At 37.9% G+C, this 18,151-nt stretch overlaps 1 protein-coding gene across 5 annotated transcripts in view; it reads right to left on the bottom strand.

Annotated features, from left to right (window-relative positions):
* The window catches only part of Kcnip4 (potassium voltage-gated channel interacting protein 4), a 1,063,700-nt gene that overhangs the window by 23,730 nt on the left and 1,021,819 nt on the right, over positions 1-18,151 (bottom strand). For all 5 annotated transcript variants that reach the window (XM_085691911.2, XM_085691910.2, XM_085691909.2 and 2 more), the window contains one exon: positions 16,526-16,595. In XM_085691911.2, the coding sequence (XP_085548037.1) occupies positions 16,526-16,595 (70 nt within the window). The remainder of the gene's footprint in view (positions 1-16,525; positions 16,596-18,151) is intronic.

Below are 18,151 nucleotides of genomic sequence, written 5' to 3'. Positions count from 1 at the left end.
TATAACCAATATTTTCCCACAATGTTTCATCAAAGTCATTGGTCAATAGCATGAAGGTATGCATGTCAAAGCTGACTGCACATTTGGTTTCTCAAAAATGATACTAAGCGTTTCACTCATTTGTCATTGCTAAATACAATATAATGTACCACTGACTTAAACCATGTGAGTAGTTTTCTCTCTCTCTTTCTCTTCTCTCATCCTTCCCCCACCGTGTGTGTGTGTGTGTGTGTGTGTGTGTGTGTGTGTGTGTGTGTGTGCTTGTACATGTGTGTTTAATGCCCGGATGTATAGGTGCATTTGAACATGCATGCATAAATGGACACAAAGTGTCAACATTGGATATCTTCATAACTATAAATTTCTGCTTTAATTTTTGGGACAGAGTCTCTCATATTTCTCACTGACCTTGGAACTCACCATTTCAGGTAGGCTAGTCAGCCATGAGCCTTTGGGAAGCATCTGTCTACACCCTGGCAGCACTAGGGTCACAGATGCACTTCACCACACCTGGCATTTATGTGAGTGAAGGGAATCAAGCTCAGTGCTGCATACTTGAACAATTAACTAAGTCATCTTCTCAGTCCCATTAACTTTATTTTCAATCAGTTAACCAGGCCCCCAAGTTGATCTCGTACAGTCTGTAAAACTGGCAATATTTGGAGTGATGCCTTTGTGGTATTGATAATTTCTAGGAGAAAGGTAATTTGGATGTGGGACCAGGGATTTGGTTGCAATTGACTTAGTGCAATCATTGGGAATTTTTATTATAGCGCAATGAAGACTTGGCAGCTTATTCAGGTTTGGAAAGTTGTTTTGTACTCAATAATAGTTTTGTATACTTCTTAAACTCCTTACAGCCTTAAGAAGGTATGGGGTTTAAGGTAGTATGTTAAATTTATTTCCAGGGGAGAAAAAAAATGAGCTTTGCATAGTTTATAATGAGCTTAATTAAGTGAATCTCTTGTCACCTTGTTTAGACAATCAAGGTAAATATCTTTTCCTTAGCTAGAAAAACTCACCATGAATAATGGCTCATAACAAACAATGCTTGTGATTTTTAATTACAAAACAAGATAATGGGTGTATAATAATTATTCTTCTCAAATGGTGTTTCATTAATTTCAAAGTTTTTTTGTGTGGCAATGGCACTCTCCCTGTTTATACTGATATAGTTTGGAGGACTTCTTGTTTCTCAGTACACCTTGGCAACTGTCTTGAAATTTACTAATCTTCTACCCTAAGTTTATCATGCAGAGTGATTTGGCAAGATTGATGTTGTGGCCTTGAGCCAGTCAACGTTTCTGTGACTCGTTCATCTCTTTTTTGAATAATAGCAACACTAGCATGTACTTTGTAGAGCCATCATGAAGTTTAAATGAGGTATTGCATATACAAAGATTTTATTATACAAAGAGTCACATGAATCTATAAGAAGATCAGTGAATATTAGTTATCATTGTTCTTCTAATGCTTGAGTTAGAACTCAAGTTAGAACTAATTTTTTGAACAAATCTCTTGAGCCCTGATAATATCCCAGGTTTTAGAAGTGAAATCAGTTTGGGCTTCTTTCTTCCCACCTAAACTCTGCCCCATCTGGATTCAAGCAAAAAGTGTGGAAGTAGTCTAATGTATTTGAAGACACAGTCCATGACATTGCCATTCTGATATGTAACATGAGGGGTTGGCTTGTTGGTGTATCTGTCCCGCCTGGCACCCCACAGCCAACATACCCCATAGAAAATCACACACAGGACTCCATGAGATTATAAACTGATTGGCTCATTAGGTCAGGCTTCTTATTAGTCCTTGTAACTTCTATTAGTCCATTATCATTATCTATGTTAGCCACATGGCTCAGTACCATTCTCAGCGTGGCAGCTCACATGTTGCCTCTTCAGTGGTCTGGGCATGAATGGTGGAGGGTGCTTCCTGCTTCCCAGAATTCTCCTGTTCTCATTGCATCACTTCTACTTCCTGTATGGTTTTCCTGCCTATACTTCCTGCCTGGCCAATCAGCATTTATTTAAAATATGATTGACAGATTACAGACAATTCTCCCGCACCACTAATAAGGTAGATGTATATGTGTAAATAATACTCAGTGGTAGAAAATGTATTTATCCTGCGATAGGCCTTGGATTCTATCCCCTCAAAAATATCAGCAATGATAGCAGACCAGTTCTCCATTCTCCCTAATACCTGCACTGAAAATTGTTATATAATAGTCTGGAATGAGAAATATGTTTACTATGTAGTAATTTGTACATTCTTTATCATTTAATTTAATCTTTACATTCAGAGAAGCCATATATGTGCCTCAAGTGCTTTGTATACGATGACCCCATAGTGGATATTTGTAGACATGTTCTTCTGACTTGAGATTATTTACTCATCTCTTGAATTAGCTGCTAAGTAGGGATCTAGCATAGTCAAAGTTTGTGCAAAGTTCCAATAACACAAACAAAAATGTCTAGAAACCTTCATTTCCCCAAATATGTTGTAATAGTTAGTGTGCTAAGAATTACACACTCAATGCTTCTGCTCATAAAGAAATACCTAAACACACAGGCAACAACACTAACAAGCCTTTCCCTGTTTTATTGCTGTATGTAAGACATGTTTTATCCCCCTGAAAAATGATCTCTCCAATATGGCTGTGTTGACATCAAGCTATGTTTAGTATGACCAAACAAGCTATGTTTAGTAAATTCTCACTAAGCTATAAAAAATGTCAGAAAGCTGATACAAAACACTTTGGGCAGGGGCTTCTGTATAGAAGACAAAATATCTATGCAAGGCATAGTGATATATGGTGACTTATAGATACTCCTTTGTTATTTTTCATAATGGCAGAAACTTGTTGCTCTCAGAATATCAACCTGAATAAAATGTAACTCTGTGGGAGATGTAGACGACTACAACATGAATCTTCCTGCCATCTGAGATTATGTTCTCCCTAGGAACATTTTTCCTTTCACAGTGATTTTATCTCATCACTGTGAGATAAAATTTTCATGCAAAATATTAATATTTAAATGGTAAGTCATCATTCTTAGAATTATCTCATTCTCTTCAATGATGTACCTTTAGATTTATGCATCCAATTAACATGAATAATCAAAGAATTTTGAAGAGTCATAAATTTATTATTCTGCTTCAAATCCCTTTGGATTTCTTAGAAGAATTATTTGCCATGTAGATTTCTCTGTTTAGTAGATATTCTCTAATCCAGAAATATTTTTGAATACTTTGCATTTTTAATGTGAAGTGCTACCTAATCTGTACTCTATAATGATTTTGATTAAAAATAATACCAGTCTATTGTTTGAACCCTGTAAACTACATGCCCACTCCATACCCAAACTCATCCAACCCCTGCAACCTCAGAGGAACTCTGAACCACAGGCTTCTACTGCACAGTAGACCAAGAGCTGCAGCTGCAGACAGAGAACCTCAACTACACACAATGGACCAAGACAGTGGACCAAGAGAGACTTGAGTGGCTCCCTAAGACATAGACAGCCACTGCAAGGATTTGACCAAGAGGCAAATACATTGCTGGCACCAACTGGAGGAAGAGATGGGTAGGTGACAATGCAAACATTCATTCAACAACCTGAAAAGCAGCAAAGTAACACCAGAAGCCAGTGGCCCACTACAGGAAGACTTGTAACATGAGGGCCTTCTTGTTGGGGTTTCTGTCCTGCCCAGTTCCCACAGCCAGTAAGCCCCAAAGAAAATCACACAGAGAAATCTACATAAGTTATAAACTGATTGGCCCATTAGCTCAGGCTTTTTATTAACTCTTATAACTTATATTAACCCATTATTCTTATCTATGTTAGCCACATGGCTTGGTACCTTTTGTGGTGGGGCATGTTACATCTTCCTTCTTCAGTGCCTGGACAGGACTGCAAAGGAATGGGCTTCCTCCTTCCCAGAATTCTCCTGTTCTTATGACCCACCTCTACTTCCTGTATGGTTATCCTGCCTATACTTCGTACCTGACTACTGACCAATCAGTATTTATATAAAACATAATTGACAGAATACAGAATTGTCCCACACCAAAGACTTGATCATCCTAACTCAGAAGAAGCAGAAGAAAGCAATCTTAATAGAACTTTATGAAGATGATAGAAACCCTTAAAGAGGAGATGAAACATTCCCTTAAAGAAATGGAGGAAATGACAAACAAAAATTTGGAAGAAATCAATGAATCTCTAAAGAAACTCAAGAAAACAAAGAAAAAACAAGCAAACAAATGAATGGTATAGTTCAAGACTTGAAAACTGAAATAGAGGCAATAAAGAAAACACAAACCAAGCGAATTTGGGGAATGAAAAATCTGGGTAAATGAACAGGAACTACTGATGCAAGCATAACCAACAGAATACAAGGGATGGAAAGAGAAAATGTCAAATGTTGAAGACACTGTAGAGGAAATATATTCCTCAGTCAAAGAAAACATTAAATCCAACAAATTCTTAACACAAAACATCCAGGAAGTCTGGTGACGTGGGAGTCCCCTCTGTATGCTGTGAATACCATTGGTGAATAAAGAAACTGCCTTGGCCTATTGATAGGGCAGAACTTAGGTAGACAGGGAAAATTAACCTGAATGCTGGGAAAAAGGAGGCAGAGTCAGAGAGAAGCTGTGGAGCCACCGCTGGAAACAGACACACTGAAACCTTGACAGTAGGCCACGAGCCTTGTGGTAAAATATAAAATAATGGAACTGGGTTAATTCTAGATATAAGATCTAGCTAGCAAAATGCTTAAGTAATTAGCCAAGCAATGATTTAATTAATAGAGTTTCTGTGTGGTTATTTCGGGAGTCTGGGCATCCAGGAAAAAAAACAAGGGGCTTATTACTACAACTTGGAACTCCATGAAAAGACCAAACCTAAGAATAATATGAGTAGAAGAAGGAGGACTACAGCTCAAAGGCACAGGAAATATATTTGATGTTGGTGGGCCTTCTGTCTATGTGTTATTTTCATTGGTTAATAAAGAGACTGCCTTGGCCCTTTGATAGGACAGAAAATTAGGTAGGCGGAGTAAACAGAACAGAATGCTGGGAGGAAGAAGGCAGTGAGTCAGTCGCCATGACTCTCCTCTCTGAGACAGACTCAGGTTAGGATCTTACCCAGTAAGCCACCACCTCGTGATGCTACATAGATTACTAAGTATGGGTTAAAGCAAGATGTGAGAATTAGCCAATAAGAGGCTGAAACTAATGGGCCAGGCAGTGTTTAAAAGAATACAGTTTCCATGTAATTATTTCAGGGGTAAGCTAGCCGGGATCCAGGCGAGAATGCAGCCCGCCACTTTCCTGTTACATATATTGACCAAAATCATAGAAAAAAAAAGCTTTTCCAACCTAAAGAAGGATATCCCTATGACAGTACAAAAAGCTTACAGAACACCAAATAGATTGGACCAAAAAAAAGTCCCTTTCCCTTATAATAAACAAAACACAAAACATACATAATAAAGAAAGAATATTAAGAACTGAAAAGGGAAAAGGCCAAGTATTGTATGAGGCCGCTTGTTTGTTTCCAGCTACTCAGCCCCAAAATAATGCCACAGAAACCATATTATTTGCAATACTGTTTGGTCAATATCTTAAGCATATTTCAGGCTAACTCATATCTTAAATTAACCTTTCTCCATTAATCTGTGTATCACCACAAGACTGTGGCTTACCAGGTAAAGTTCTGGCATCTATCTCCTACAGGGCTACATGACTTCTCACTAACTCCACCTTTTCCTCCCACCATTCAGTTTAATTTCCCTTGCCTCGCTGCATTCTACCCTACCATGGGCCCAACACAGCTTCTTTATTAACCAATGTTATTAACAGCATACAGAGGGGAATCCCACATCAGTCAAGTAACATATAAAGGAAAACATACCAGAATTACACTTGACTTCTCAATGGAAACCATAAAAGTCAGAAGATCCTGGGCAGGTGTGCTGCAGACACTAAAAGACCAGGGATAGAAGCCCAGACTACAATACCCAGGAAAGCTTTCAATTACCATTGATGTTAGAAACAAGATATTCTATGACAAAACCAAATTTAAACAATACCTAGTCACAGACTCAGCCTTACAGAAAGTACTAGAAGGAAAACTTCAACCCAAGGAAGCTAATTACACCCCCCAAAAAACTAAAACACAGTCAACAGATAACCTCACACCAGCAAACCCCCCAAAAGGGAAACACACAAACACTGCCAGTGAAAAATAAAAGGAATTAACAATCATTGGTCATTAATATCTGTTAATATCAATGGACTTAATTCGCTTATAAAAAGACACATACTAACAGAATAGATACCAAAGCAGGATCCATCCTTCTGCTGTATACAAGAAATATACTTCAACTTCAAAGATAGACATTACCTCAGAGTAAATGGGTGGGAAAAGATTTTTCAATCAAATAAATCTAAGAAAAAAGTGGGTGTAGCTATCTTAATATCTAAAATAGAATTCAAACTAAAATCAATCAGAAGAGATGGAGAAGGACACTACATACTCATCACAGAAAAAAATCCATCAAGAGGAAGTCTCAATCCTGAATATCTATACCTCAAATACAAGAGCAACCATATATGTAAAAGAAACATTATTGAAGCTTAAATTGCACATCAAACCCCACAAACTAATAGTAGGAGACTTCAACACCCCACTATCCCCAAAGTACACATCATCCAGACAGAAACTTTTTTAAAAAAATTATTTACTTATTTATTAAAAATTTTTACCACCTCCCCTCCTCCCATTTCCCTACCACTCCCTCCACTCCCCCTTCTTCTCCAGTCCTAAGAGAAGTCAGGGTACCCTTTCCTGTGGAAAGTCCAAGGCCCTCCCCACTCCATTCAGGTCCAGACAGAAACTTAACAGAGAAATAAGAGAACTAACAGATGTCATGACCCAAATGAACTTAAATGTCATTTGTAGAACATTTCACCCAAACACAAAAGAATATACCTTCTTCTCAGCACCTCATGGAACCTTCTCTAAAATTGATCACATGCTCAGTGACAAAGCAAACCTCAACAGTTCCAAAAAATAATGGAGTAACCTTCTGTATCTTATCAGATCACATGGTTTAAAGTTAGATTCAGCAACAACACTAATTGCAGAAAACCTACAAATTTGTGGAAGTTGAACAGCACTCATTATATCACCCCTGGGTTGAGGAAGAAATAAAGAAATTAATGTTTTCCTAGAATTCAATGAAAATAAAGGTACAATGTACCCAAACCTGTGGGAAACTATGAAAGCAGTGCTAAGAGGAAAGTTCATAGTGCTAAGTGCCTACATAAAGGAAGTGGAGAAATCTCACACTAACGACTTAACAGCACATCTGAAAGCTATAGAACAAAAAGAAGTAGACACACCCAAGAGGAATAAATGACAGGAAATAGTCAAATTGAGGGTTAAAATCAATAAAATAGAAACAAAGAAAAACAATACATAGAATAAATGAAACAAAGAGCTGGTTCATTGAGAAAATCAACGAGAGAGATAAACCCTTATTCAAACTAATCAAAAAGCAGAGAAAGGACATCCAAATTAACAAAATCAGAAATGAAATGATTTTGTTAATGAAAATGAAATGAAAGAAGAGACATAACAACAGACACCGAGGAAATCCAGAGAATCATTAGGTCATATTATAAAAATCTGTACTCCACAAAATTGAGAAATTTAAAAGAAATGAACAATTTTCTGGGTAGTTACCACATACCAAAATTAAATTAAGACCAGATAAACAATTTAAATAGACCTATAACCTACAAAAAAATAGAAGCTGTTATCAAACATCTCCCAACCAAAAAAGTCCAGGGTCTGATAGTTTTAGTGCAGAATTCTACCAGATCTTCAAAGAGATCTGTACCCGGATACAAGGAACATATATAAACACAATAAAAGCAATATACAGCAACCCGACAGCCAACATCAAATTAAATGGAAAGGAAATACAAGTGATTCCACTAAAATCAGGAAAAAGAGAAAGCTGTACACTCTCCCTGTACACTCATATCTATTCAACATAATTTTTGAAGTTCTTGCTAGAACAATAAGACAAGAACAAGGGAATATAAATTGGAAAGGAAAACTTCAAACTTTTGTTATTCACAGATGACATAGTAATATACACAAGTGACCTCAATAATTCTACCAGGGAATTCCTACAGCTGATAAATACCTTCAGTAATGTGACAGGACACAAGATCAACTCAAAAAAAAAATCAGCAGCCCTTCTATATACAAATGATAAAGAAGCTGCAAAAGAAATCAGAGAAACATCACAATACACAATAGCCACAAATAACATAAAATAACCAAAGAAGTCAAAGACCTGTTCAACACGAACTTTACATCTTTGGAGAGAGAAATTGAAGAAGATATCAGAAAATGGAAAGGTCTCCCATGCTCTTGGATAGGCAGGATCAGCATAATAAAAATGGCAATCTTACCTAAAGCAATCTACAGATTCAATACAATCCCCATCAAAATCCCAACAGAATTCTTCACAGGACTTGAAAGAATAGTACTCAACCTCATATAGAAAAACAACAATAACAAAAAAAAAAAAAAACAAAAAACGAGGACGGCCAAAACAATCCTGTAAAATAAAAGAACCTCCAGAGGCATCATCACCCCTGACATCAAACTCTATTTTAGAGCTATAGTAATGAAAACAGCTTGGTATTGGCATAAAAGCAGACAGGTTGATGGAATCAAATCAAAGATGTGGATATTAATCACACACCTATGAACACCTGATTTTTGACAAAGAAGTTAAAATATACAATGGAAAAAAGACATCATCTTCAACAAATGGTGTTGGCATAACTGGATGTCAGCAAATAGATCCATATCTATCCCATGCACAGAACTCATGTCCAAATGACCCCAGTTAAGACCCTAAGCAATAGAGGAAAGGGTGTGTGAACTGGCCTTGCCTGGTAGTCAGATTGATTACTATCTTGAATGTCATGATAGTACCTACATCCAGCAACTGATGGAAGCAGATACAGAGAGACACAGTGGAGTATTGGGCTGAGCTCCCAAAGTCCAGTCAAAGAGAGGGAGGAATGAGAATATGAACAAAGAGGTCAAGACCATGATGGGAACACCCACTGAAATGTCTTATCTGAGCTAATGAAAGACTTCTAAATCTGGCCTGACTGTGAGGGACACAGCATAGGACCAAACTAGGCACTCTGAGTGTGGGGGAAAATTGTATGGCTAGGGCACACTGAGGGGACACTGGCAATGAGACCAGGATTTATCTCAACTGCTTGTTCTAGTTTTTTGGAATCCATTCTCTCTGAAGAGATACCTTGCTCAGCCTAGGTATAGGGGAGAGAGTCTTGGTCCTGCCACAAAGCAATGTGCTAGACTTTGTTGACTCCCCATGGAAAGCCTTACTCTCTCTTAGGAGTGAATGGGGAGTAGAATTGGGGGTGGGAGGGGGTAAGGTAGAGGGAACAGGAGGAGAGAAGGGGAGTGGGAGGTTGATTTCGTTTGTAAAATGAGAAAAGATAGTTTTTTGAAAAAAATAAATTAAAAAAAATGAAATGATACCAAAGATTTTCATCTCTGTTTGTGCTTTGATATTTGTACCTTGTTCTAAGTTGGTAGACACAAAGACAGTACACATGACCTTTCTCTAAAATGCTAAATTATCAGATGGTACCAAATTTTCTCTCTTTCTTCCCTCTTCCATTTAACATTGGCAATCGAATCTGTGGTTTTATAAACGTTAAACAACTCCTCTCTGATCTCTGCCCTCAGCGCCCCAATTTAATATTTCATTAATGTAGAAAATGAGATCGTTACAATATTACAACCATGGCATATAATGTATCAGAGTTAGCTTCAGTTTTCAACTTAACAAGGCCCACAACCTTCTGGAACGAGAAAACCTTATGTGATGAAATGCCCAGGTCAGATTGGCTTGTAGGAAGTGCCGTCCCTAGGCAAATCGATCTGGACTGTATGGAAAAAAAAAAAAAAAAAAAGGACAGAGATCTGAAGAAGGTAGTCAACAGTGTTCCTTTGTGATTTCTGCTTTAAGCTTCTGCCTTGAGTTACTGACTTTCCTCAATGATAAAATGTGACCCGGAAGTGTAAATGAAATGACCTCCTTTCTCCTATGTTGTTTTTAGTCAGAGTGTTTATCACAGCAACAGAAACCAAACTGGGACAGGAGGTTAAAGGAAATAGCTACCCGTATTCCATAGGACATGCTTCTCTGCATTGAAATCTCAAAATGGGGCGGAAGAGTTATCTTTATAAAACATCTGTTTCTATCTATAAAAGCCTTCCTTTGTTTTATTAGAATTTTATTTTTTTTTAAAATACCACTTTTACTAAAACTTTCGTTTATTATTAAATACAGAGTTGTTTTAAAATTACCAAAAGCCCCAAAACTAAGTGGATTAGAAACCAAACCAAAGAAAATCCATTTTTCTATGAAATAACTAATATTTAAGAAAACAGATAGTTTTGTGCATGGTGATAGTTATGGATTTATTTTAAATTGGGATAAGATTTTGATATGTTAATTCCTGTCCTGTCTTAGAAACAAGGTTTTTAACAGATAAGATTTAAAGATTCTACTTATTTAATAAGGTATTAAAACTTCAGCACCATGTGTTCCAATATAAGAACATACCTAGCTGGAAGCCAAACTTTGTAAAATAAGAATCACCCAGATACTACTGGTTTTAGAGACATTGAATTGCTGCTCTGTTGAACATTTTGTTATAATGTCTTTATTAATGTAAGATCTTGATAAACAGGTAAAAAAAAGGCTAAACATTAGGGTCACAGCTATGAGAACCAAAAATTGAACATCAGAGACTGAGGTATTCCTATTTTATATGCAACATTGGGAATGAAAACCACTGTCTTAGAGATAGTCTCTCCTTACCTGAAGTCTATTCAGACTAACAAAGACTGATGTAAGAATTTATGTCTGATCTCCTTGTTTTTGCTAACAAGGTAGCTATCTTGGTAAACGGAATCACATAAAAAAAAAACCTGTTAAATTCTATAATTGTATAGCATGTAAGAACAAGGAAAATGAAGTTTCTGGTCTCTTTGTGAACTGTGTTTATGAGTTAAAAAGTCTTATTTTGAGAGTAATAAAGCTTCAATTCAAATGTTATTTTTATTAAACTGTTAAAGACAATTAAGCTTTAAAAACCGTGCTTACGGTCATGCTCAGTATTTATGTACTTAATTACAAAAGACAGCTTTATTTAGTCTTCTGTATATGTTTCTAAGGTATAGTCAAAAGCAAGTAACTAAAACAAACAAGTCAGAGTTGTTTGCTCAGATATACTTAATAGATATTTGTCCTCAAACTTAGCAGAGATCTGCTGAATATGGCATTTAAATTGTTTAAATTTGCTATGATAGAAAAAGATTCCAGATCCTAGCAGTGACTCCAAAAATCTCAGTAAAGTCAGACATTTAACTCTCCAGTGTCTTGCTTGTTAACAGCTTAAATTAGGTCTTGGCAGCAGACAAGGCATTGGGTCAGTTTTTAGTGTTTACCGCATAGTCTTGACGCTCTTCTAAGGTATATAAAAGTCTAAGGATATAAAAGCTTAAATAAGTTCTGAAGGTCTCAGAAAATGATTTAAGATATATAAATATAAGTTGTAAAGTTATAAAAATGATTTAAGATATATAAAGAGTAAGGGATATTTTAAATTTCTATGCTATTGTTACACTGAGATTTCAAAGGTTTAGAATTTTTTATTGATTTTTTATTGAATTCTACATTTTTCTCTGCTCCCATCCCTGCCTCTCTCAGGTTTAGAATTTTAACATTGGTCAATGGAGTTCTGATAAGCGGATGGAGCACTGACTATTTACTATTTGGTCACAAGCTCAAGATTTTAAGTTTACTTTGGTTATCTTCCAAGTATAAACTTAAAGGTGCTTATATTGGGCTAAAATCTCTGTTCAATCTATATATTTGGCTTTCTAGAGAGATGAAAAGGTGTTTATGCTTTTTATAATGTGGATTTCAGTAAGCTTCGGGAGACAAAGGGGTGGTAAGACTTGGATTCACATCCCACAGATCAAGTGTACTCTAGATGAGTATAGCCTATGTTCCTGCCCCTGTCTTTTCCTGAGAATGGGATTCCTCCCCTTGCCTTGAGACTCTTTCCATTCCCCAATTACTAGGACTGTAGGGCTGAAAGTTATGAATATAAGGTTTCCCTTTAAGTTCCTAAATTTTAACTCCTGTCCCTGGCCTATATTTGGCCAAGCATATTTCCACATGGTTGACACCATCCAGCGATCATCTCTGGACTGCAAACTGCTGAGCGCTGGACTTGCTGAAAGCCGATGTAAACCAGTTTAGCTGATATGATTGCTCCCTGTCTTTTCAGCTGGGTAGCTAACCAGATTCTTCTAATGAATGCCCCATTGCCTAGCCTTTGGCTAGTCTTTCAGCCTTGCTGGTCTCTGACAGTGATGCCCTAGTTTCAGCTGGAAGTATTTACAGAAGAGAGTATATCATCTCTTGCTTCCCCCAAACAGGTTGAAATGCTACGTCAAAAGAAAATTTCCTGCCATAGGAGACAAAATGGCTACCTATAATGCCAATTGGCATACCAGAAAAGTGGTCTCAGGTTTATCTATAAGTAGATTCATTAACTGAAATAGTTCTGCAGTGTGAAAGGGCATTGGCCAGCTTTATGTGGAACAAAGAGGTATTGTATGGCTTTAAAGAAAAATTGTTATCCATAGACAAACCATTCATGATTATAATCTGGTTGTACTCAAAGAAATTTTGCAAAAAGGGAAACTGAGATAAAAAATAAATGACTGGTGCCCATTTCCAGGCTCCTTCTTTTAGTAACTGTAATGTTAATCATCACAGGACCTTTGGCCCTTCTTCTGCTAAATATTGTTGGATCTTATAATGTTGATGCCTCAACTAGATGATAATTCCTATCTGGGTTCCATTGAGCTGATGGTTGTTAGATCCAAATATAAACAAGTACTCATCACAAGGATTTGATCCAGGATACAAATCAAGGTAGGCAGGGGGCACGGGTATAAGACCCAAAAGCTAACCTGTAACCCTGTCCTGCTCAGGGTTCAGATAAAATCCTGGGATGCTATGAGTTGCCATTCTTGGAAAACAATAGGTAAGCCAGATGAGAAACAATGGTGTCTCTATGGGTTTGTCTTTTAAAAAGCCTTACAATATATGTTTCAGGGCCACTCAGCTGCGAATTCCAGAGAGTAGACCTAGCCAGAGTTGATCTACCTGGTCAGTATTTAATATTTAATTAAAGCTTGGTCCAAATTTGGCTTAATATGGTAGATTTGGTTTTCTCTTACAATCTCATAACTAGCATGATCTTCATCCCATCATTTCCTCAGTCCTTCCTTCATTCACACATTACTCATATGCAGTAAACATGTCCCAAGTGCTATTATTCATTGTTCAGTGATCTGTGAACACAGTGAATAAAATGACGAACAAAACCCGTTCTCTTCCTTTGGAGTTGACTTCCTCATGGTGTGAAAGACAGCCAACCGTAACAAGGAAGAAAAATGTTAGTTATTTGGGAATCTTTAATAATGGAAAGAAATGGAAGTCAGAGGAGAGCCATGGGGAAGAATTCAGGGTTATATTTTTAAGGTTAAATGGTCAGAAAATGTTTCCATTTTTGCTTGCTTGCTTGTTTGTTTGTTTTCTGAAGACACAGAGAAAGAAGAGTGTGTAATTAGGTGGCTGGAGAGGTGGAGAGGATCTGGGAGGAGTTGTGGGGATAAAAGCATGATCAGAATATATTGTGTGAAACATAATATTTTTTCAATAAAGAAAGCAAGGCATGGTAAGAATTAGAGATGTGGACTGTAACAAAATGATTCCTGGGGACAGGGACTAGTGTGTTCAAGATCTCAGAATTCACAATGTCTGCTGTTTTGGTTGTTTATCAAGGAAGTCGCATGGCTAAAACAGAATGAGTCATAGAGATTGTGGAAGGATAAGACAGAGAGATGGAGGGAAGGGAGAGAGCAGGAAGAGGAGGAAGATGGAGGGAGGGAAGGGAGAGAGGAGGGAGGACAGGAAGAAGAGCAGGACCATCAGAGGCCGGGACAATTATGCATGCTGTGATACATAATTTGTATTTCGGAAGCTTTCAGAACTGTGGCATGAGGGGGCCTATATTTTAACAGGGTAACTGACTTATTTTGAAAATTGACCATGGTCAGGGGAAGAAGCAGCCCAGCCAGAGGGACCCGCTCAGAGACTGTTGAATTTCCTCTGGCAGATGCTATTGTTATGTTTTGCTGGGTTCAGTGATAAGTGCCTTAGAAAGGTTACAGCCAGGTAAACGGCAAAGTCTACTGAGGCCACAGCACAGGGAGAGGCAGTAGATGCCTCCTGTGTAGAACAAATTTCAGAACTAAAATGCTCAGCCCTGTGAAATTTTCCTAGACTCTAATTTATGTTCTTGATAGGGTCTATTCTATCACTATTTCCTGTAGCATGGAATGCTACGTGTTATAAGCCCGCTCTATTAAGCTACTAAAGTTCTCTCTTTGCATAATCCCTTTTCTGTATGTAAGGTTTCAGCCTCTGTTATGATTAAAAAAGGAGCTCGTCCTCCATATCTGCCTGGTTTCTCTATACCTCTTGCCATTCTCCGACTAGTTGTGCTCAAGTACTTTCTCTGCTGGTTGCCATAGTCTGCATACTTCCCATTTACCCCTTAGCCCCTGCAGCTGGGGTATTTTCTACACCTGACTCCCTTTATGAAAGTTGCTCAGATCAAACTCAGCCACGACTTCCATGTCCTTCTTCATGCTGCTGTGTCCTGAGGATGGATTCAGATCCTTACCTTCCTGGAAGATACTGAATTTAACGTCTCCATTTTCTTACCTTCTGAATTGTTAATCTTCCTTGGACTTATTTCTATGTCCATCCTGTGTCCTTCATGGATTTATTTCCTCCCAAGTCCCCTTGTTTGACTCATGAGGCTTTCCAATTTTGTGAACACACTGTTCCAAGTAACATCAACATGGGTTAACTCACTACTTTGTTGTCAATAATCTTCACGTCTCTGTCATTTTCTCTGACTTTTGACCTTCATATTTTTCCTTATTTCTTGATACTAAATGCTCACAGGCTACTTAAATGTAATTTGGCCCAAGTTGACAAGTTTTCTTGTAGCAAATTACCTGATAATCATGACAGACTTCTGGATATTACCAATGCTTTCTCTTTCTTTTTTTTCTTACCATACAACACACTCAATTATTAAAATCCATTCAGTTTATCACAAATGATCAGATTTGTTTGCATGCTGTCTCTTTGTTTACACTTTGTTTACCTAGACTCAGGGATCTCTGCTGCCCTCTAAAGCTGAAAGACATCATCCTGAACAGGAAAACTCCTGAGAGGACAGGGAGGCCACGGGTGACTCACATTTGTACTCCAGACGTAAATTTGTTCCCTGAACATTAATTTCCATATTAAGAGGAAAAAAATCACAAGAAAGGGAACTGAGTGGTGAAGGATAAGGCATTCCTAGAAGCTAGGCATATATTAGACACTTTTTAATTGCTCATGATTCAGCAGAACATCTAATTACGGCTGAAGCTGGTTCATATAGTACTATTTTTAACTCCACATCTTACAAGCCATACTTTATGTTGACTTTGCTTTATATTGTCCTTTTGCTAAGGAGACTATAGAATCCTATATTTGAAGAGTGGCCACATCCTTTCACTCTGGTTTCTCCTCACGTGTAGCTGGGCATCACACCGGTCTCAATGACAAATTAGAGAGGACATGGTAGCATATGCCTCTCTCCACTCGTCTCTAACACGTAGGCAGCACCATTATCCTATGCTGAGCTTTATTACACCTAAAATCATAGCTAGATTTTTATTAATTTTCTCAGGTGGAAGGTTAGAGAAAGAAGTTACTGGAAAGAAAGGGAGATAACAGAAAGCACACTAGCTAGAGCTACACACACAGAAATTTAGGTTATAACCCAGATCTGCCACTGAGTTGATGTGTGACCCTAATCGAATCATTTAACTTCGCTAAGCCCCAGATTTCACATCTGTAAATTGAAGGTAATTGCATTTGCCCTAATTTTGAGAGCTGAGAAAAATCAAATGAGTACCACAGTGCGCTTGGTAGAGCCTAAAGCCATTTTGAGGCCTCCTTATAAAGGTCAGAAAGCAGTGTGTATGGGAGAATCAACGTGCTGGCCACAGAGCATCACTCTGATTAAACTGAGAAATAGTCTTTTAGAGATTCAATGATTTGAATGCAGCTTATTTTTATAATGCACTTAAAATTCTGTGAGCTTCTATACTGTGCATTAATTCTTTTACACAAAGATTAAAAATGTAGAGCCACGCTATGAAAGATTAAACCAAACTCAAGATTGCATGCATAACTCTAGCTGTGAATATGTTAACAAGTCCACATTTGTACTTACCTCCCTGCGGAAAGAACTGCGAGTAAATCTCCTTGAAGGTTTCTTCATTAACAACACCACTGGGGCATTCCTAGGGAAAGTGGCAAGAAGCGATGTTAGCAAAGTCTTCATAAAAGGGATTTTATACAGTTTGAATAGAGTTGACTGCCATGCAAAGATGCATGAAGAAGATTAATCATCATTACTACACACACACACACACACACACACACACACACACACACACACACTGGGTGGGGAGGGCAGAAAGTATTTTTCTCGGGTATTCAAGAAATAAAAAACTTAAAACTGAAGGTTTAATTTTCATATTGAGCACCGCCCTCATTTGCGGTATATTGCTGTGATCCATGACGACTTTGGGAAGAATAGGTTAATTTTCTCTTACACTCCATCATTGAAGGGCATTAAGGCAGGAACTCAAGAGAGAAACCTGGAGGCAGAAAATGAAACAGAAAAAAATGGAGGAGTTTTGCTTACTGACTTGGTGTCCGTGGCTTGCTTAGCTTTCCTTACAGCACGCAAGGTAACCAGCTGAGTGGTCAGCTCCATTCTTGGCATTTTCTTTTCTTTTTATTTTTCCCTTTACCTGTTTTTGTTTCTTTATTTTACATTGCAACCAGTTTTCCCTTCCACCCCTCCTGCTGCTTCCCCTAGCCTCCCCTCCAGTCCACTCCCTTTTCACAGGTAAGAGCTCCCAGGGAATCAACAAAGTCTGGAACATTAAGTAAGTTGGGGCAGGACCAAGCTCCTCCTTTCTGCCTTAAGGTTAAGCATGGCATCCCACCACAGGGAATGAGTTCCAACAAACTATCTCATTCACCAGGGATAAATCTTGGTCCTACTTCCAGGGGCCCCTCAAATAGTCCAAACTTCACGACTATCTAGGTCAATGCCATGGAGGCTCCACAGCTGCTGGTCTAGAGTTCATGAGTTTCCACTGGCTTGGTTCTGCTGTCTCTGTAGATTTCTCCATCATGACCTTGACCCTACCTTGCTCATATATTTCTTCCCCCCTCTCTCTCTTCACTGGATTCCCAGAGCTCAAACTGGTGCTTGGCTGCGGATCTCTGCATCTGTTTCCATTAGTTACTAGATGAAGAGTCTATAATGATAGTGGAGTATTTTCCAATCTAATAAAAGGGGAAGGGCAGTCCAGGCACCCTTTTTACTATGGCTAGGAGTCTTAGCTGGGGAATCATTCTACCTCAAGACCCTGCGATATCACTCTTGGGTATATGCCCAAAGAATATTCAATCATAACACAAGCACAATTGCTTAACAACATTCTGGGCATTTTCAACTGCCATTCAGTTTACATGCAATGAAGATGCAGAACTCTAATAAAGACCCACATCTAGATGAAATCTACAGGCATTAATGACTGCTTGAAAGAGGAAGAGTTGGTATTCCTCCAGGATGAACATTTAACCATATAACCCAATAGCATATGGAGAACCCTAAAATCATGTAAATTTAAGCAGTCCTAAATGGATTCCATAGGATATACGTATACATACAGATGTAAGAATATACATATATTTAATATAGAGTAATAGTAAGTATCACTAGTAGGAGGTGCTTGAGGAAGCAGAGGAAGAGCTGATATAAATATGATATAAATATACT

This window comes from Myodes glareolus, chromosome 8 (genome assembly GCF_982192425.1).
Source record: "Myodes glareolus chromosome 8, mMyoGla1.1, whole genome shotgun sequence".
In the NCBI taxonomy this organism is placed as follows: Eukaryota; Metazoa; Chordata; class Mammalia; order Rodentia; family Cricetidae; genus Myodes; species Myodes glareolus.
This window is presented reverse-complemented; position numbering and strand designations above follow the sequence as displayed.